Source organism: Ruditapes philippinarum, unplaced genomic scaffold, assembly GCF_026571515.1.
Source record: "Ruditapes philippinarum isolate M1 unplaced genomic scaffold, ASM2657151v2 ctg1806_1_1_1_1, whole genome shotgun sequence".
NCBI classification, from domain to species: Eukaryota; Metazoa; Mollusca; class Bivalvia; order Venerida; family Veneridae; genus Ruditapes; species Ruditapes philippinarum.
The window spans coordinates 468232-489795 of NW_026852524.1; the positions used below are offsets into that span (position 1 = coordinate 468232).

General features: G+C 31.0%; 1 protein-coding gene across 13 annotated transcripts in view; it reads right to left on the minus strand.

Moving 5' to 3' along the window:
* The window catches only part of LOC132716014 (fibrillin-1-like), a 32520-nt gene extending 14573 nt beyond the window's left edge, over window positions 1–17947 (minus strand). For 2 of the 13 annotated variants that reach the window (XM_060699246.1, XM_060699207.1), the window contains exons 1-19: window positions 17456–17946; window positions 16812–16919; window positions 16411–16490; window positions 14294–14416; window positions 13613–13735; window positions 12918–13040; window positions 12521–12643; window positions 11867–11989; window positions 11062–11184; window positions 10668–10790; window positions 10017–10139; window positions 9211–9333; window positions 8847–8969; window positions 8194–8316; window positions 7434–7556; window positions 5905–6519; window positions 5127–5249; window positions 4786–4908; window positions 2734–2856 (exon numbers count right to left, since the gene is read on the minus strand). In XM_060699246.1, the coding sequence (XP_060555229.1) occupies window positions 2734–2856; window positions 4786–4908; window positions 5127–5249; window positions 5905–6519; window positions 7434–7556; window positions 8194–8316; window positions 8847–8969; window positions 9211–9333; window positions 10017–10139; window positions 10668–10790; window positions 11062–11184; window positions 11867–11989; window positions 12521–12643; window positions 12918–13040; window positions 13613–13735; window positions 14294–14416; window positions 16411–16490; window positions 16812–16919; window positions 17456–17493 (2686 nt within the window). In that variant the 5' untranslated portion in view covers window positions 17494–17946. Of the gene's footprint in view, window positions 1–693; window positions 817–1496; window positions 2112–2733; window positions 2857–4785; window positions 4909–5126; window positions 5250–5904; window positions 6520–7433; window positions 7557–8193; window positions 8317–8846; window positions 8970–9210; window positions 9334–10016; window positions 10140–10667; window positions 10791–11061; window positions 11185–11866; window positions 11990–12520; window positions 12644–12917; window positions 13041–13612; window positions 13736–14293; window positions 14417–16410; window positions 16491–16811; window positions 16920–17455 lie in introns of all 13 variants that reach the window. The other 11 variants (XM_060699191.1, XM_060699153.1, XM_060699160.1 and 8 more) reach the window with 11 other exon arrangements.
* Between the last annotated feature and the right edge of the window lie 3617 nt (window positions 17948–21564).

A 21564-nucleotide genomic window follows, 5' to 3' on the forward strand; every position in this document is an offset into this window, starting at 1 on the left:
GGTTTTTAAAACTGAGGCCCGGCAAGTTATGTCTAAATAGAATATAAATAATTAGCTGCATTATTTTAGTTATTTTCACTTAACATAACTTATTAGAATTTTTCTAATTTGACTTATTTGCCTTCATTCTAGATTCGTGTGACAAAATGCATATTTACCTGTTACTTGCCAATATCAAGATTCATAATAAAATTCGTATGATCCAGATAATTCTCGTCATACCTGCTGACATCCCACCCCTTTTTGCTTTAATATGTGTAATTTCCGATCATTTAAAGCTGCACGCCTCCAGATGAGCCATAATATTTCAAGAAAATAAAAATTGAGAAAAATGTACTAATATTTCAAGAAAGGTAAAAACAATCAAAATCAATGTTAAAGTGTACATGTTATTTGCGATTTAAGACTGATTTTGCAGTATTTTATCACCATATTTCTACTGCGTTACTAACGCAATAAGGGCTTTTTTCACATTTTGACCTCTTTTTGGTTATTTGCATGGATTGTAAGTGCCAATTGCAATATGTAAATAACTTTATTTGTTCACCTCACAATATTTTACTGTCAAATACATTATCAAAATTTTTATGAAATTTAACATGAATCTGGAGGCGTGCTGCTTTAATAGAGTAATAACGATGTGTTTCATTTTCGTTCAAAGAAAATCGTGCATTTAGAGTGAATGCAACTTACCATTACATGTTTTATTGTCGAAGTCTAAATAATAGCCATCGTTACACTCACAGTAATAAGCGCCAGGTGTGTTATGACATTCATGATCACATCCAGATATGCCCGATTTGCATTCGTCAATATCTTGCGAATAAAACAAATTAAATTACTGTTTGGTTTGTAGTACATTTAAGAGGTATCCAACATTAACTATATTTTATTTAGTCATTTTATTTGGAAAAAACATGGAAACAAAATTTCCTTGACAGTCATGAAAAATAAGTATTTATCGCTAAAATATTTCTATAAAATGAACAATATGATATTTTCATAGAAGAATAAACACCGTAATGATGTAAATGTTAAAAAGATATGTTTGTATAACTTTGACATAAAGATACACAAGTTATCATAATGATTATTTCCTATTTTCCATTTATAATACGTATCTCAGTCTGTATAGCAAGAGAGTATAAACTGTAGATATGAAAAATGAATAATAAACCAACGAGTCTAGAAATTTAATCTAAATAGTTTTATTTCGTATAGGACTATGATAACAAACATGTCAGGTTAACGACACTGTCACACATATTTCTCGCATTGTTTATGAAACTTGTTCATGTAATATATCTATGTAAAATTTTTATTGCAGTTCTAAATAACTTCGTAAGATATAATATCTATGAACAAAAACGAAAAGTATGTAAACAATTCTTCATAAAAAAAACATATTAACGATTTATTTTTCTTCTGCAATCTAGCTTATGACAGGGGGGGATATATTTAAAATTTGACGATAAAGAGTTAGTGTGCTAATATACCAGTGCATTGTCTCCCATCATTCATCAAAGAATATCCTAACCGACAGAAGCAATTAAATGATCCATTTGTGTTCAAACATATCTGTTCGCATCCACCATTTGCGCTTTTACATTCATCAATATCATAACATGATATATTGTCGTTGTTGAGGAAGAAGCCATCGAAGCAAGAGCAAGAATATCCTCCTGGTACGTTTCTGCATAACTGTTCACACGTATTGTTGCTTATTTTACACTCGTCGATGTCCACGCACGTTGAATTATCTCCCCGTAAAAAGTATCCATTGTCACATAAACAGTTAAACGAACCGTCAACATTTACACATTTATGGTCACATCCGCCGTTCACAGATTCGCACTCATCTATGTCCACACATGAAACACTATTATTCAGTAACGCGTAACCTTCAAAGCAGTCACAAGCAAAGGAACCGTTTTGATTGTTACATATCTGATTACATCCGCCATTAGCATCGGTGCATTCATTTATGTCATTGCAAGAAGTCAAATCTCCACCAAGAGTAAATCCGTCTTTACAGCTACACTCATATGTCCCATTCCCATTGTTACAATAATGGCTGCACCCACCATTATCAGAGGAACATTCATTTACATCTAAAATTTAAAAACCATAATTACAAATATCGACAACTATCAGCAGAAATGCAATCATGTGATATTTTTAAGTTTTGATATTAAGTATGAAGCAAGATAAATGAAACGAATCGTTTTATGGCACGATCATGATCTTTGGACATGCAGACTGACTGTCAAAAGGTCGGCTTTAACGGATAGTTCACTAATAAATACTACAATTAGAAAAAACAAAACGTATGGAATAAAAACTTTGTATTTCTCATTTTGAGGCAAACTATTTTCTACAGGTTTTTCGTTATTTACATTTTGTTTTCCTATTTTAAATTACTTATTTTCTTCTTTTCGAATGTTTTATAGTAACTATGTCCCTATATACATTCTGCTTAATTTAAAAGACAATATACCAATATCTTTATTCACAACAACATTTATATGATCCTGGTAATTTTAGAAATCTTTGCTGACATCCATGTTTGCTAACACAATTTTCCTAATGTCTGAGAATATAACATGTCAGATAAGAATAAAAAGAAAACTTACAGGATGACAATCAAACTTGCTTACTCCTTCGATTCCTTTGTATTTGTTCAAATATTACGCGCAGAGAAAATCGTGCATTTAGGAGTTATTAAAAACTTACCAATACAAGTTCTATTGTTTTTGTCCAAATAAAAACCATCATTGCACTCACAGTGATAGGTACCAGGTGTGTTAAGACATTTATGATCACAACCAGAACTGCCTGATTTACATTCGTCAATATCTTGAGAATAAACAATTCAAATAACTATGATCTTATTTGTGGTTCATTTAACAATAATTATTTTTAACAAAAGTAATGATGGTAGAAAAATATTAACAAATGAACAATATCAGGTTTTGATAGAATAAATAAAGAATACAAAACACCATTATAAGTAACAGATATTATATTTGTATTAATTCTAACAGGAAAAAAAATGCACACACAAGAGAAAATCGAATGACGTTTTGTTATTTTCTACATCTAATAAATTTCCGATGCATAGCAATAGTGTACGGATCAATCAAATGCAAGCATAACAGCAAATGTTCCCTGTTTTCATAACACAGCCGGGTGTTTTATACCAAACTGGATTTAAAAAAGTATATATTATTTCTTTATTATATATATGGTATTATTCCTTTTCCTATTGAAATATTCTTTCAGTTTACTTTATGCTTTGAAATGTAATTTTATACGTTCCGCATAGCAATGGAAACCTTATTTGTTTCCAAAATATATTGATTGAATGAATGTGTTAAGATAATTGTCTTTGGTCCTGTTTTGTTGGGTCGTGTGGGGTTGCGTTTATTGAACACCGCCTTTTTTCTTGATTTTGCTTTTCATATCTTTTGTACTCTTTTCACTTCACTTCTTTTCAACGAATAATCAAGCTTGCATTTGCATTCGTACTAACCATTTTTATTTAGTAAATTTTCAGTCTTTTTTATGTAATATAATTTGTGAAAGAGGAAGATCAATTGAAAGCACCAAAAACAAGTCTGTTCCCGAAAGATAAATGAGCAGTCTGATCAGGATCCATGCTGTCCACTATCAGTTTCTCTACTTGTAATAGACTTGGTAAGCGAACAGCATGGATCCTGATCAGACTTGCGGAGGCGCAGGCTGGTCTGGATCCATGCTGGTCGCAAATCCACTATGTTGGTTTTGTCAGGACGCGGCTCAAATGGGCAAACTGCGTTTCCAGCACCGGCTCAAATTGTATTTTAAATAAAAAGTACTTGAATCAATGATCAAAAAGGACCAGCAAAATGTAACAACATGAGATGAAGAAAGACACCTGCTGTTGAGTATAAAAATGGAAAAGGAAACATGCAACGGTACACCGAAAAAGACAGAAAGCTAAAAAGACAAACTCGGTTTGATAAGGTCTGTCCGTGAAGTTAAATAATGTTTACTCTTAGGAAGTAGATTTAAGCATGTTTAAGTTGTCAAAAATAAGATGTCTTTTCATTACTTTAAAACCTGATTACATGTGATTATTGAAACAAATTTATAATCGTAATACATTTGTCTTTTATAATACCAAAATAAAAGTGTCTTTATCTAAACAAATTGTGTAGATATTGCTGGTTTGATTAGAGCTGCTGTGCTTTAACATACTTCAACAAGATAACAAATTTAATTATTTTTCCTCGCATGCAGCTTGCACTTTAGTTTGCAATTTATTAAAAACAAAACCAATATAGTCTGCCGCAATACGTTTACAAAATTACATACCTTTTCATTATAATTTTCAAGACAAAGGTATTTCATTTTATTTGTTTTCAAAACTATTCATCAGTTAATATAAAAAGAATATGTAAAAAATAAAAGCTAAGGGGGAATTTTACATATATATGTGTATCTATTTATTTCAATGAATTTGTAAGTCTGACCATTGCATTCATTTATATCTGTTTTAAATAGACAACATACAGAAAACATTGTTATCCCATCTTCTGGTAATATAACATATCTCTATGACTGATTTCATTAAAAAAAACATTATAAAAGAACTGAAGAAGAATTATATCAATATGAAAATATGGGACTGAACATTAACAAGGAATAGCATAAGTAAAGAAATCTCTATAATATCCGTGGCAGAGATAAGCAAATGAGGCAGTGGAGGTAGAGATATTTCGATAATGAAAAATAAAACCTCACCATTGCATCCTTTTTTATTTGACAACAAAGTGTAACCTTGGTTACATTTGCATTCGTAAGAACCTAGCGTATTTTGACAAGTATGTTCACATCCATCATTCGCAGCTTTGCATTCGTCGACATCTTATAAATAAAATTAAACTTATTAAAAACTAACACACGAAAGAAAAAATAATGAAATTAATAACTTAACACTTGTTGATGCTTGTCATCAATGGCACCAATTTAAATTTATTTATGAAATTATATCATTATAAACCATAAACATTTTTAATAGTATTAAAAAAGTAAGTTGATCAATATATAAATATATTTCAATATACAATTATAAATGCATATACCATTGCATTTCGTTCCGTCACTTGCCAGCAAATATCCCGATCTACAGGAGCAAATGAACGAACCAATAGTGTTCCTACAATTATGTTGACAGCCACTCTTGCTTGCAAGGCATTCATCTACATCTGTTGTTCGTATCAAATATATATAAAGTATTTTACAACTAAAGAAAACGAGAAAATGTAATTTTAAATGTATCTTTGTATTTCATGTTTCTTTATGCCAGTCTTGGGTCTTCATATCTATTTCTGTTTTGTCTTTTTAGGTAAGTCCCCCACCCTCCGATCACTACCCTTTGACATTGGCCTTTGTTTATTTATGTTTTGATTTTCAGCGTCTCGGCGGCTGTTTTAGTCATCGTACAAGTTCCCCGTTGCTTTCCCAGTAATGACACTTAGTGTCTCGCTGTCCGTGGCTCCGTCTGCATGTTCGGATGCATGTTCAAGAAGCTGCATTCTATTGTTTACGCTTACTTTAATTTTTATAGAAATAGTGGTTCGATATGTCCGTACCTTACTATAAATATGTAATATTTTCAGACAAAAAATCAGGTTCACGTATATTTGCCGCATTGTTTCACAGCAATATTATATTTTTAGAGCAGCTTTTACGTCGTTCTATAAGTAACTTGTAATAAATATCTCTACAAAAATAAAAAGATGTTAATTAATATTTCATGAGAAGATATAATTATTTACACTGAGCTTATATGTTCTTCAATGTAGAAAAATCATCTTTTTATTTTTATTTTACATTGAAATACAACTGTAAAAATCATACCAATGCATCTTTTCCCGTCAGTCATCAAGGAATATCCTGACTGACAGTAGCAAATGTAAGAGCCGTTGGTGTTCAAACATATCTGTTCACATCCACCATTTGCACTTTTACACTCATTTATATCATCACATGATTTATTGTCGTTGTTGAGAGAAAATCCATCAAAACAATAGCAAGAATAACCTCCTGGTTCGTTTCTGCATAATTGTTTACACGAATGGTTGCCTAAATTACACTCATCGATGTCCACGCACGTTGAATTATCACCCTGAATAGAGTACCCATTGTCGCATAAACAGTTAAACGAACCGTCATTATTGGAACATGTATGGTCACATTCACCGTTCTCAATCTCACACTCATCTATGTCCACACATGAAACACTGTCATTCAGTAAACCATAACCACCAAAGCAGCCACAAGCAAAGGAACCGTTAAGATTGTCGCATATCTGATCACATCCGCCATTAGCATCGGAACATTCATCTATGTCATTGCAAGAAGTCAAATCTTTACCAAGAGCATATCCGTCTTTACAGCTGCACTCAAATGTTCCATTCCCATTGTTACAATTATGGCTGCATCCACCATTATCAATGGAACATTCATCTATATCTGTAGATGGGTTATCATTTCAATCGAGATAAATAGCAATGTTTATACTTAAATGTAAGCATACAAGTCCAAAACAATTCTGTAATTTAAACCTAAGGAAGATCCAAAACGGTAAAATTGAAAATGTTGAAAATGGCCGATTTGATTGTGCATGTTCATGAAAGATAGATGTAATTGCAATCCACCGCTCACGCCCCTTAGACACATGCTTTAGCAGAAATTATAGCAGTAAAACATGCAAATGGTAAAGTTTTGAATTTAGATACACCAAGCCAAGATGTGTTTATACGGCTGTAATCATGTAATATTCAATTTGACACGTTTGTGTTATTCCAATAAAAGCTAAGCTGCATCTTCATGGTTTGTTTTATTCAAAACGCCATAAGTTTATTTGTTACCGGTTGACAAAAATGGTCTTGGCATTTTTTGACATCCTTGTCAGAACGAATGTTTGCTTTAACAGAGGGTTAATGCACATTTTTCGTGCATTGACAATATTCTTGTATTTAAGTTTACGCCTGATTCGGTAGTTCCGAGTTTTGTTATTTGCTTTTCTAATAATGAAACCGATGTCATTTTCAGATATGTTTTGATGATAAACTAAAACCATGTCATTTTCAGATATGTTTTGATAATAAAACTACCACGGCGGTTTTCCGGTTAGTTATTTTTACATAAAGCCCTGTTTCACGGATAATAAAAACCATTCAACAACAGGCTCGCGTGATTTTATTCATGAGAACATGTTTTCTTCTTGTAAATGTTTACCTTTGTACGCAGTTTGCAAGAATACTCTGTATTGCATGACGTTTTGATATCTGCATTGAAAAATATGAAATAATGTATATTACTCATTCGATTATTTTATTTGATTTTATAAGATATTGCTTTGATGCAGGAGTTCGAAAACTTACCATTACAAGTTTGATTGTCGGTGTCCAAATGAAATCCATCCTTACACTCACAGTGATAGGTGCCAGGTGTGTTATGACACTCATGATCACAGCCAGAACTTCCTAATTTGCATTCATCAATATCTAGAAAATAAAGTAAATTGAATTACTGCCTTGTTTGTAGTGCATTTAACAAGAGCCAGACGATGATTAAGAATAAATTTATTTGATACAATTAAAAAAAACAACGTACTAATTTTATGTGTCACATATGTATGTATATTTGTTCAACTTCGCTGTTCAGAAATTCATTTCATATATTTTGATGTAAAATATGCCAGTCACGGTAGTTATAAAAATAAGATGTATAACTTTATAGCGTTTTCTAGAAAAAATATGAATACATATGTATATGGATAAAGCATACATGATAATTTCCAATATTTCAAATTTATATCGCGTAGCAAATTATACAACTTAAAAACAACGTCTGCAAAACACAACCCTGGTTATATTTGCATTCGCAAGAACCAACCGTAACTATCCATGAGAACTAGTATTGCATTCATCACCATCTTGTTACGAAATTTATAACAAATGATCATAAGTATTAAGTGGTTTTGTTGTTTTAAGCTTGATATATAGATAATTTCAATGTATTCTTTGACGGTTTGCCTACAAATAACAATCCTATCTTTAAGACAAATAGTGGCAAGTATATACAGATATGTATATTTGCATTTCATATTCATGATATGATGGTAAACAAAAATAAACCTACCATTGCATTTACTCTTGTCACTTGCAAGTAAATAACCCGATCTACAGGAGCAAATGAACGAACCAACTGTGTTGCTACAATTATGCTGACAAACATCTTCATCTGTTTGGCACTCATCAATGTCTGCCAGTTGAAGCATAATTCACACATACTCATACATATGTCATACATACTCACTGACTTGTGACATACAGATTAACAAAAAACTATCGGAAGAAACCACAAACATATATATCTTTTTAAGTTGTATTGGACAACAAATCTAAAAGTTATCAAACATGTACACACTTAGGGAAGTTTAGACTAAATGTTATGAGATGGAAACTATTATAGCTGAACAACCTGCTTTTGAGAGTGAAAAGGACAAAAATACACTAGAAGTTTAGACAGAGGTTTTCCTTAGACGGTCGCTATCTTGTTAGAATATTTGGCTGTTTTGTACTATGTAAGGACAAAATGAAAAGTTCTATCAACAATATACATACTTGGATAAATAAAATCATTTGATATTTCAATTGTTTAGCAAGAACACTTTTTAAACTTACAATCAAATCAATCGAATGCTTGAGTTATTGTCATATCGCTAAAAATGCCACACAGCAACAAGTTAAATCAATAGATGTGACCTAGAAGGAGAAGAAAAAAAACCAAACCTGTGCAGGTTCTTTTGTCAGATGTCAGCAAATAACCAGATCTGCAGGAGCAAAAGTACGAGCCAGCTGTGTTATTACAATTATGCTGACAACCGCCTCGGTTGCCACGACATTCGTCTATATCTTTAATAAATCATAAATAAGTATTCAATTTTGACATTCGTGAATTAAACTTTGTATTATCATATAACGTATTTGAAAAATAAACCTCTTGTAATAGTAGTAGTAGAGCAAGATTTAACATTAAATTGATCTCATTTCAACACAGCAAATAGAACAACACATAAAATGATTTCAAAATTATACATTTACATTTTCCATGTATTTTCATTGAATAATTTCTTGTGAATTTTAAAATGCCTACCCATGCACTTTTTCCTATCAGACATTAGAGAATATCCTGACCTACAGTAGCAGTTAAATGATCCATATGTGTTGCGACATGTGTGTTGACAGTCACCATTGTTTGTGTCACATTCATTTATATCTGTAAATCATTTACAAAAAGAAGCTATTTTCTTGATTTATAATAAAGCAATTTTTTATGTTAAAGTATGTTTAATAGACGAAATTGAGATAATATTTACAAAATAAAGAATAATGTACAAATCTTTCATTTTTGGTACACAAATTAACACAGGAATCGACCGTGTTTGTGCATTTACTCTGAAGCGATTTTCTTTCATAAATTCATATCAAATATTTTGATATAAAACATGACAATCACGGTAGCTATAAAAACTGATGTATGACTTTATAGCGTTTGCTAGAAGAAAATATGAATATATGGATAAACGCGTTCCTGTTAAGCATACATGATAATTTCCAACATTTCAAATTTATATCGCGTAGCAAATTATACAACTTAGAAAAAAAACGTCTGCAAAACATAACCTTGGTTATATTTGCATTCGCAAGAACCAACCGTAAATATCCATGAGAACTTGTATTGCATTCATCGCCATCTTGTAAGGATATTTATAACAAATGGAATAAGTATTAAGTGGTTTTGTTGTAATAAGCTTGATATATAGAGAATTTCAACGTATCCTTTGACCGTTTGCCTACACATAACAATCCGATCTTCAAGACAAAAGGTGGCAAGTATATATAGATATGTATATTTGCATTTCATATGCATGATATGATGGTAAACAAAAATAAACCTACCATTGCATTTACTCTTGTCACTTACAAGTAAATAACCCGATCTACAGGAGCAAATGAACGAACCAACTGTGTTGCTACAATTATGCTGACAAACATCTTCTTCTGTTTGGCACTCATCAATGTCTGCCAGTTGAAGCATAATTCACACATACTCATACATATGTCATACATACTCACTGACTTGTGACATACAGATTAACAAAAAACTATCGGAAGAAACCACAAACATATATATCTTTTTAAGTTGTATTGGACAACAAATCTAAAAGTTATCAAACATGTACACACTTAGGGAAGTTTAGACTAAATGTTATGAGATGGAAACTATTATAGCTGAACAACCTGCTTTTGAGGGTAAAAAGGACAAAAATACACTGGTAGTTTAGACAGAGGTTTTCCTTAGACGGTCGCTATCTTGTTTAAATATTTGGCTGTTTTGTACTATGTAAGGACAAAAATGAATAGTTCTATCAACAATATACATACTTGGATAAATAAAATAATTTGATATTTCAATTGTTTAGCAAGGACCCTTTTTAAACTTACAATCAAATCAATCAAATGCTTGAGTAATTGTCATATCGCCAAAAATGCCACACAGCAACAAGTTAAATCAATAGATGTGACCTAGAAGGAAAAGAAAAATCAAACCTGTGCAGGTTCTTTTGTCAGATGTCAGCAAATAACCAGATCTGCAGGAGCAAAAGTACGAGCCAGCTGTGTTATTACAATTATGCTGACAACCGCCTCGGTTGCCACGACATTCGTCTATATCTTTAATAAATCATAAATAAGTATTCAACTTTAAGATTCGTAAAACTTTGTATTATCATATAACGTATTTGTAAAATAAACCTCTTGTAATAGTAGTGGCAGAGCAAGATTTAACATTAAATTGATCTCATTGCAACATTGACATTTCTAATTAGAGAACAATATTTACTTCCGGCAAATAGAACAACACATAAAATAATTTCAAAATTATACATTTACATTTTCCATGTATTTTCATTGAATAATTTCTTGTGAACTTTAAAATGCCTACCCATGCACTTTTTCCCATCTGACATTAGAGAATATCCTGGCCTACAGTAGCAGTTAAATGATCCATATGTGTTGCGACATGTGTGTTGACAGTCACCATTGTTTGTGTCACATTCATTTATATCTGTAAAACATTTACAAAAAGAAGCTAATTTCTTGATGTTATTATAAAGCAATTTTTTATGTTAAAGTATGTTTAATAGACGAAATTGAGATAATATTTACAAAATAAAGAATAATGTGCAAATCTTTCATTTTTGGTACACAAATTAACACAGGAATCGACCGTGTTTGTGCATTTACTCTGAAAGCGATTTTCTTTCATAAATTCATATCAAATATTTTGATATAAAACATGCCAATGACGGTAGTTATAAAAACTGATGTATGACTTTATAGCGTTTGCTAGAAGAAAATATGAATATATGGATAAACGCTTTCCTGTTAAGCATACATGATAATTTCCAACATTTCAAATTTATATCGCGTAGCAAATTATACAACTTAGAAAAGAAGTCTGCAAAACATAACCTTGGTTATATTTGCATTCGCAAGAACCAACCGTAAATATCCATGAGAACTTGTATTAATTCATCGCCATCTTGTAAGGAAATTTATAACAAATGGAATAAGTAATAAGTGGTTTTGTTGTAATAAGCTTGATATATAGAGAATTTCAACGTATCCTTTGACCGTTTGCCTACACATAACAATCCAATCTTCAAGACAAAAGGTGGCAAGTATATATAGATATGTATATTTGCATTTCATATGCATGATATGGTGAGAAACAAAAATAAACATACCATTGCATTTTCTTTTGTCACTTGCAAGTAAATAACCCGATCTACAGGAGCAAATGAACGAACCAACTGTGTTGCTACATTTATGCTGACAAACATCTTCATCTGTTTGGCACTCATCAATGTCTGCCAGTTGAAGCATAATTCACACATACTCATACATATGTCATACATACTCACTGACTTGTGACATACAGATTAACAAAAAACTATCGGAAGAAACCACAAACATATATATCTTTTTAAGTTGTATTGGACAACAAATCTAAAAGTTATCAAACATGTACACACTTAGGGAAGTTTAGACTAAATGTTATGAGATGGAAACTATTATAGCTGAACAACCTGCTTTTGAGGGTAAAAAGGACAAAAATACACTGGTAGTTTAGACAGAGGTTTTCCTTAGACGGTCGCTATCTTGTTTAAATATTTGGCTGTTTTGTACTATGTAAGGACAAAATGAAAAGTTCTATCAACAATATACATACTTGGATAAATAAAATCATTTGATATTTCAATTGTTTAGCAAGAACACTTTTTTAAACTTACAATCAAATCAATCGAATGCTTGAGTTATTGTCATATCGCCAAAATTGCCGCATAGCCACAAGTAAAATCAATAGATGTGACCTAGAAGAAGAAGAAAAAAAACCAAACCTGTGCAGGTTCTTTTGTCAGATGTCAGCAAATAACCAGATCTGCAGGAGCAAAAGTACGAGCCAGCTGTGTTATTACAATTATGCTGACAACCGCCTCTGTTACCACGACATTCGTCTATATCTTTAATAAATCATAAATAAGTATTCAACTTTGACATTCGTGAATTAAACTTTGTATTATCATATAACGTATTTGAAAAATAAACCTCTTGTAATAGTAGTAGTAGAGCAAGATTTAACATTAAATTGATCTCATTGCAACATTGACATTTCTAATTCGAGAACAATATTTACTTCCGGCAAATAAAACAACACATAAATAATTTCAAAATTATACATTTACATTTTCCCTGTTTTTTCATTGAATAATTTCTTGTGAACTTTAAAATGCCTACCCATGCACTTTTTCCCATCTGACATTAGAGAATATCCTGACCTACAGTAGCAGTTGAATGATCTATATGTGTTGCGACATGTGTGTTGACAGCCACCATTATTTGTGTCACATTCATTTGTATCTGTAAAACATTTTTTTTATAAAAGGAAGCTAATCTCTTGATGTAAAAATAAGGAAGTTTTATGTTTGGGTCTGTTTAATAGACAAAATTGTGATAATATTTACAAAATAAAGAATAATGTGCAAATCTTTCATTTTTTGGTACACAAACTAACACGGGAATCGACCATTTACTCTGGAGGCGATTTCTGAATAGCTTTTCTCTATATCTATATGTGAGATATTGATTGACGATTTTTTTTTATAATATTACTCAAGTACTTGTTTATTCTGTTCACTTTCTTCTGTTAGTCGTTAAGTATACTGACTTTAAATAGCAACAATACAATAAACCCACCCAGGTAGCATTAATATAGTTGTCAACCACCACTGTTGATGATACATTTGCTTTTTTTTTGTTCCGTTAAAATGTCATAGTTTTGTATTCACTTACTGTACATAAGTGCGAATAATTCCTTTGAGATACTAGTGTATGGTCTAGTTTACAAGATGATTGTTTGATTATAGTAAAATATCTTCCTATAACTTGCTAAAATTCTGAATATTTATAATGGTAATTTGAAACAATCTTACCAACACATTTCTTGTTATCACTTGCTAAAGTATATCCGGATCTACAGGAGCAAATAAACGAACCAACTGTGTTTCTACAATAATGCTGACAACCTCCCCTGTCTGTACCACACTCATTTATATCTGTAAAATGAACAGAAATTGTAAGAAATTATACGTACAGAACATTTACTCAATAATCATATCGCTAGATTTCTTCGATGTAAGCTTTTACATTTATTGAAAGCATCGAAACATCATCAAATTAAAACAAATGAAACTTGAAACGGAAAAAAAGCTCGTGGTTAATAATATAAAGTGCAGCAAATTTCGCACACATCCCTACATCGGCTTAAGCAGTCTTTTTTTCATTAAAATGTAATCAAACAATGATCACAAAAAAAAAACGAAAAGATATAGCAGCACTTAAATAAAAAGCAGAGCAATTCATCAAAGCTACCACACACCACTCGACACTTTTTTATTGAGAGTATAGAAATTCTAAAAGGGGCAATATCTCTAAATCATAAGTTGATTGCATAAAATTTGCATATTTGATTTGATTTTGTTCATACGAGGTAATGAACAGTGTAAATGTACACTTTACGCCATCTTGTAGCAATTTATGCAGTATTCAATTTACAATAACAGATATCAAAATATTATATAAACTATGAAAGATCTTGTATTTAGCTTCATTACCTGTACATTTCCTTTTGTCATACATCAAGGAATATCCTGACTTGCAGTAGCAGTAATATGACCCCCTGGTATTGCTACAGTGATGCTGGCAGCCACCGTTATATGAGTTGCATTCATTTATGTCTGTTTAAAAGGAAAACAAATGAGCTGCGTCACGACAAAACCAACATAATGGGTTTTGCGACCAGCATGGATCCAGACCAGCCTGCGCATCCGCACAGTCTGATCAGGATCCATGCTGTTCGCTATCAGTTTCTCTACTTGCAATAGGGTCTGTAAGCGAACAGCATGGATCCTGATCGGACTGCGCGGATGCGCAGGCTGGTTTGGATCCATGCTGGTCGCAAACCCATTATGTTGGTTTTGTCGTGACGCGGCTCAAATGTGTTCAGTTATTATGTTTTTCGTTTTTTCGTACAAACATTGTAAGTTTGTTACACAAAGATACGAATATAAACGTCCCATCCAAGTGAGATTCGTACTTGCGACCTCTGGCTTACAAGCAATAAAGACAGCGCTCCAGACCACGAAGCCAGAAAAAATATAACCGGCACTATTTGCAAAAGTTATTAGTAGACATGAAAACATCATTTAAACAAAAACACTCATTTAGAAAGACAAAAAATAAATGAATTTAGCTTATATTGCCATAGCCAGAAATAAAGTACAAGCAACTCAATGTGTCAAGTCGTGTAAATGTAATAATAATCTATCAATTTTAATATTTTCAATAAAAATTTATCCTTATTTTACAAAACGTGATATCTGGACTATGGTAGTTAATTAAGTTTTTACGCACATTGAGAAATAATCATATTGTTTGGCATTTTTAACTGATACATTTGAATATTCAATGACCTTTTTTCGGTAATTATCGGATTAAATCATATAGATTGTGAAGTAAAGGTTGCCTTAGTAGCCTTAGAGACAAGTTGTTCAGCTTCCACTTCATATTGAAGGTTGTAGGGTTGAAACAAGAAAAATTAATTTTTATTCTTTTTACATTATATTTTCCGAAACTTGACCACTATGTTTGGTGCATGCAAAAAACTCATTGTACGACTTTATAGATTAATATTAGGGTTTCTTAATCGGACAAAAATCATAATCGGTCATCGAAAATAATCGAACAACCTTTTTCGATCAATCATCGATTATATAATCGAAACATTTATGATAACAAAGTAAATATGCACAATGCACATATCATGCTTTAATATTTATAAGAATTCCATTAATATTCTATATTTTGTGTAACAACCACTTAATCAACTGAAATAAACTAGTTAATCATGCTTATGTTCATCCTTGAGTAAAATATTTTAATCAAATAAATTCATTATATCTATGAAATTATTATGTCTCAATTCCAATAAAGGAATGAATAAGCTATGTATGGGAACAAGAGAAGTTTGTCATTAATAAAAATGCCAGGTTTTTTTAATGACACTATATATTTATATTGTAACCATCTTTAGTTTAGTGTGTAGAATAATTTTATACATATCTTCTTTGTTTGAAGTCAAAACATGTTTATTTCATATTTACAAATAGACTGTGTAGCAATTTTCTAATTTCAAATTTGAGCATAGTATGTTTGTAAACTAGAATGCCTCACTGTCAACTATTAACCTCATGGTCACAAGTATGCTTTCTCATTCATTTTAATGAAAATTATTGGGTAAACCAAAGCTTGCTTTAATTTAAAGTGTTGTTAAAATACAGTGAGTCACTAAAGTAACAGCAAGAAGATAAATAACCGATGATCGATTATTGAACTTTGTATTCGATCATCGCTAATCAGTCCTATAAACGATCAATTATCGATTATACTCGATCAGCGTTTAATCCCTAATTAATATTATTATGATATTTTTATCATAATGAAATTTAAAAATCCTGCATAAGGAAATAATTAATTAGAAGTTTTTTAAAAAAAGGTTTGTCGTAGAGTTGAACTTTCATAGGCAGTAATTATAGATTAAAGAAATTAGAATCATATTATAAATAAATCATGATAAATTACGGAAACTAACGGAAACCCTGCCGAAAATCATTCTGTCTCAGGTCAATATTGCCAAACAATATGTAAGATACGGATGCTATGCTGTACGTACCGGTCGTGCAGCTGTACCCCTGCCATCCACTACAGCACTTACTTTTTCTACACTGCTCATAGCAATAAAACGACACATACCTAAAATTGACAAATACCTTGTACATACTAAATATACACTTTTTTTAAAAATTGTATTAACAGAAAAGTATTTGATTTTTTCAAATGTATCTTCATGATAGATACAGTTGCTATATCTGCAAAGTTCAATAGTATCACTTTCTTTCTGATATTGATTTCATATGTAAATTTTGCATATTGAAAATTATTTATCTCGACAGAAATAATAGATTGTTAACGTTGAATTTTTTTTTTTTTGTATTTTTTTTTATGTAGATCCGGCAAAACAACAACGGTGTGAAATTATTTCAAGCTGAGAGCATCAACAAGTGAAAACAATACCTATATCTCGAACATTGCCATATAAAACAGCTGCTATAATATTTTTGTGTTCGGTAGCATTTTGTTCCACATGTTGAATAATAATAGCACGTACCAGCAATGGTTAAACTGCAATACAAAAATAGATTTGCGTTTGCTTTTAACTTTTATAAAATGATACAAGTCAGGGGATAATCGAACTGTTAGACTTCATATAACCTTGCAGGCATTGCTTTAAAGATATTAAGATATGTAAACGTGTAAGTGTTGGTAGGGAACATTTCAAACAAAATTGATAAGAACAAAGCTGGGTTTAATCGAGACTGAACACTAAAGGCATTGAGTAAGGAACAACTCACTTTCTTGAGGTGAATTCATTGTCTCATTACATTTTCAACAGTAAAATAGATCTAAAATCATTAGAATACTTAACGACTAACGGGCCACTTTAATAATAAATAAATAAATAAATAAAACAAAAATATGATAAAATAAATAAATAGATAAATAAAAAAAATCAGAATAAGATACTCTTTTCATGTAGATAATCTTAATTGTTTCAAAATACATGTACTTATCATTTTAAGGATTTAAAGGTAAAACTGTATTATCGAGAAAGGAAACAAATGAAAAATACCTTTAAAGAAATATTTATAAGAATTTACCTTAAACTGAGAGATGCGATTATAATCCGTAACAGCATCGTTGAAATTGAAAGGAAAACATCTATAGCACTATCGGGGTAGCTGTCAAATAACTTTTTTTAAATAACATAAAAAGATGACAGCTTAATTCACGGTCGTACTCTGTCGCACAAAAAATTATCGAACAATACTGTTACTGTATTTCCTTTTCAAAACACCGTTTTTTGCAAACTGTTGAGAATCAGATGTTTAAAATTGATTAAAGTTATAATTTAAATACACAGTGAATTTTATTCAATAAAAACGAATAATTGATTTTTTGGCCAATCAACATTTGCTGCTGAATTTGGCATAAGTTACAAGTTTATATTGTCTTTAACATAAACCGGTTCAAATTCCGTTTAACTTTGTTTAAAGAATACCCGACTCGTCACCCTCACTCTTGGCACTATAAAGGAGATGCCAAGTATATCTTCCAACTTCCTCATGTAATCTGCGCACTATAGTTAAAATATCTACTTATGTATTATTGTCTAATCTAGTTTTCAAGTTTACTAGGTGATCAAAGTTTAATTGGATATAATACGGTACTTAATTTAAACAAGCGTCGGTATGCCATAAAAATGACTTTTTCAAGTACAGCTTGATACTTGACGACACATGAGTTGATATACAATTAAGTTATCTTAATCAAAATAAATGATACAATACAAGTTCTCACTATCTAAAATGTACCAAAATGTCCAACAATTGATTTTTATACGCCCGAAGACTTTCGATACGTATTATAATATGGCATTTTCCTTTCGTCTGTCCGTCCGAGATAACATTTAGATACTTATGGTGCTACAGGAACAAAAGGTAACTGTACTTTTTCTTTGATGCCATTCATTCCTTTTACATGGCTATTTTCCTTTATGTGGCTTATAAGAACAGTAGAGAAAACAATGGAGTAGCCTCACAAGTATCATCTCGGTAGAATGTCCGTTCGTAGGTCCGTAGACAAATGGTTTCTGCAGCTTAACTTTGGATGGAGTTTATATTTGGCATGTAAGTATGCAAACACAAATAATTTTTGAATTTTGCTGCACTTTACTCATTATTAAAAGAGTTTAGCCCCTTTTAAACATTTTAAGAGAAATTATTGGTTTCAGCAGCATAAGTTTCCGGCTTGAAACACTGTTAACCATTTGCATGTCTTCTAATTTTTTAAGAACGACCACAAAAAAGCAATACCAATATCAAGGATATGTCTACAAAGTACATTCTTATTCTTAACAAATTGCTCAGAATTGAATATGAAAAGAGATCACACGAACATTAATTGAAGGATTCAACACTCAACAGACTTTCTCTAAGCAAATAGATGTATCAAATATTTGGTATAAATCTTGCTATGAAATTTCTGTTATAAAAATGAAGTCAAATGAAAATAATAAGTAAAAACTAGTTAATGTTCATGTCATATACGATCTTGTTTGATAAAATCTTTTCGAAGTTTGAAATAGTTACTATTCTCGTTTATGTAATGTATTAAATTTATATATTTTGCTGCATTTATCTAACTACCAAGATTTTGCAATGATTTCAAAGCACCATTGTTGAACAAAAAATTAGAATAATGCATATCCCTTGCAAACAGGCTTTATAACCGTCATATGAATACATCTACGATGTATATAAATTCAAAATTTCACCATTTTCATATTCTTATGTTCAATTATGCTTAAGCCGGCGCTATGTGGCTGGACGGTAACTTGCACTTTCCGTAACTTGCACTTTTCAATACTATTAATGATCAATCCGAGCCTGTAACAGTTACAATTTTGTCATTGGATTCCGTTTTCCTCTATATTATACTCTATATTATTCTCAAATAAGATATTCAAATAATTAAATAAAATAGTGATGCGTACAAGATTATGGTTATGATCAGTTCAATTTTTGTCGTTTTGGGCGTTCTTTTGGGATTCCCCTTTTTCTATTTTAGCTCTTCATCAACTTACAGCATTTTTTTTAAAAATTTCAAACAAATGAGGATATTGATTTTTCGTACGATCATGATGTTTAGGCTTAAAGAAAGTAAACCGATATCATCACCTATCATAGTTTTAAAGATTTATCAACAAATAATACACACCCTAGTCTCAAGTTGCTTGATGATATATTAAACCAAGGTCAATGTGACAACTTATTTAAATATTACTTCCTTTCCTGATTTGTAGTTTTTTGATTTTTATAAGTCACATGAGATACTTGACATAAGTTCACGGTCTCTATTATTTTCACACTGTTCAACAGAATAAGCCGTTGTCTAATACAACTATAATGTGAGGCAAATCAAAACGCATTGACAAATGACACTTGTTACAATTGATTGTCATTCGTTCATTATTATTGTCCTTAGTGCTGTAATTTTTATTGTCCTTCTTTTGTCACTATTTTTTTCTATCGGTGTTGGCGCCACTATTGTTTGTCCTCGTTGTTGTTACTTTTTGTAACTTTGTTGTTAGCACTATTACTGTTCTTCTTGTTGTCACTATTTGTTGCATCGTTGTTATACCTTTTGTTGTCTTCGTTCTCACTATTCTTGTTTTCGTTGTTGTCACTATTTGTTACTTTATTGTTGTCACTATTCTTGTTTTCGTTGTTGTAACTATTTGTTACTTTATTGTTGTCACTATTCTTGTTTTCGTTGTTGTTACTATTTGTTGCTTTATTGTTGTCACTATTCTTGTTTTCGTTGTTGTCACTATTTGTTACTTTATTGTTGTCACTATTCTTGTTCTCTTGTTCTCGTTGTTGTCACTATTTGTTACTTTATTATTGTCACTATTCTTGTTCTCTTGTTCTCGTTGTTGTCACTATTTGTTACGTTATTGTTGTCACTATTATTTTCCTTGTTGTCACTATTTGTAACATCGTTGTTGATACTATTTTGTCTTCGTTATCACTCTAATTGTCTTTTTACAGATAATTTGACACTACAATTGGTTGTTTCTCAAATGTAAGCAAAATATCCCTAATTATATATTATAAAATACCCTTATTCATTTTCGATTTATATGATAACTTTTTGTATCGTTTGTATCTCATTGTATACTTCAATTATTACGCCACTACATATACAATATCAAAACGCAATATATTGTGTGTTAAATATGAATGTTCGATCATGAAATTCCTTGTTTGATGATAACATTAAAAATTATTTATTTATTGACCATATAGAGACAACAAAAGAAGTTCGAGTTTCAAACGTGTGTACGTTATGTTGTATATAATAAAAATGAGTTTCAGACTTCCTAAATTTGGTATTTAGAAATCTGATTTTATTTGCAATGCCTAAGGGGCAGACTTTCATATTTTCAGATAAAAATATCACGAATAACGAATTTTAGAATTTTTGTATTATTCGCCTAATAGAAGTGTTTATTTATTTACATATTGCATGACATGATAGTATGAATTATAAACAATCCTAGTAGATATATAGTTGTATATATATATTTTTTTGTATTTAATATTGATAACTTAAATATAAAATGTGTACAAGTTTCAATGTAAATCTTGCATTGTAACGATTGACTTAATATTCAATACAATGCTTTATCGACAAAATACAAATAATTTAGCTTAAAATATTTTATTTCAGAATATACATGACTGTACGTAATTAAATAAATTATTTGCACGCCAGAAGGCTTAAAGCACGAATAATACTCAGATATACATGTATACTTGCTTCATTAAAAATAATTCTCGTTTAAGGACGATAATTAAGCCCTTCCGGTTTATAATGAAAATACATTGTTTTACGCAGTTTTAAATTAAGTGGGGAAATCATGTAGGAAGTAAATTTTCTACATTCTGATGAGAAAGTTTTCACTTTTATGTGTGAGCTGAACACAAAAACTGACATAAAGCATTCAGATTTACAGCACGACATTTTTAATATACACATCGCAATGACATAAAGAAAAATAAAGCATTTGTTTTACACTTTTCACTTTCACAACAAACAAACAAAAATACCAGCCCAACGCTTGTATAACGTCTTCTTTTGTTTCACAGCTAATGCCTTTTTATCAAAAGAACAGTCAAGACATTAGGAAATTGGAAATAAATTG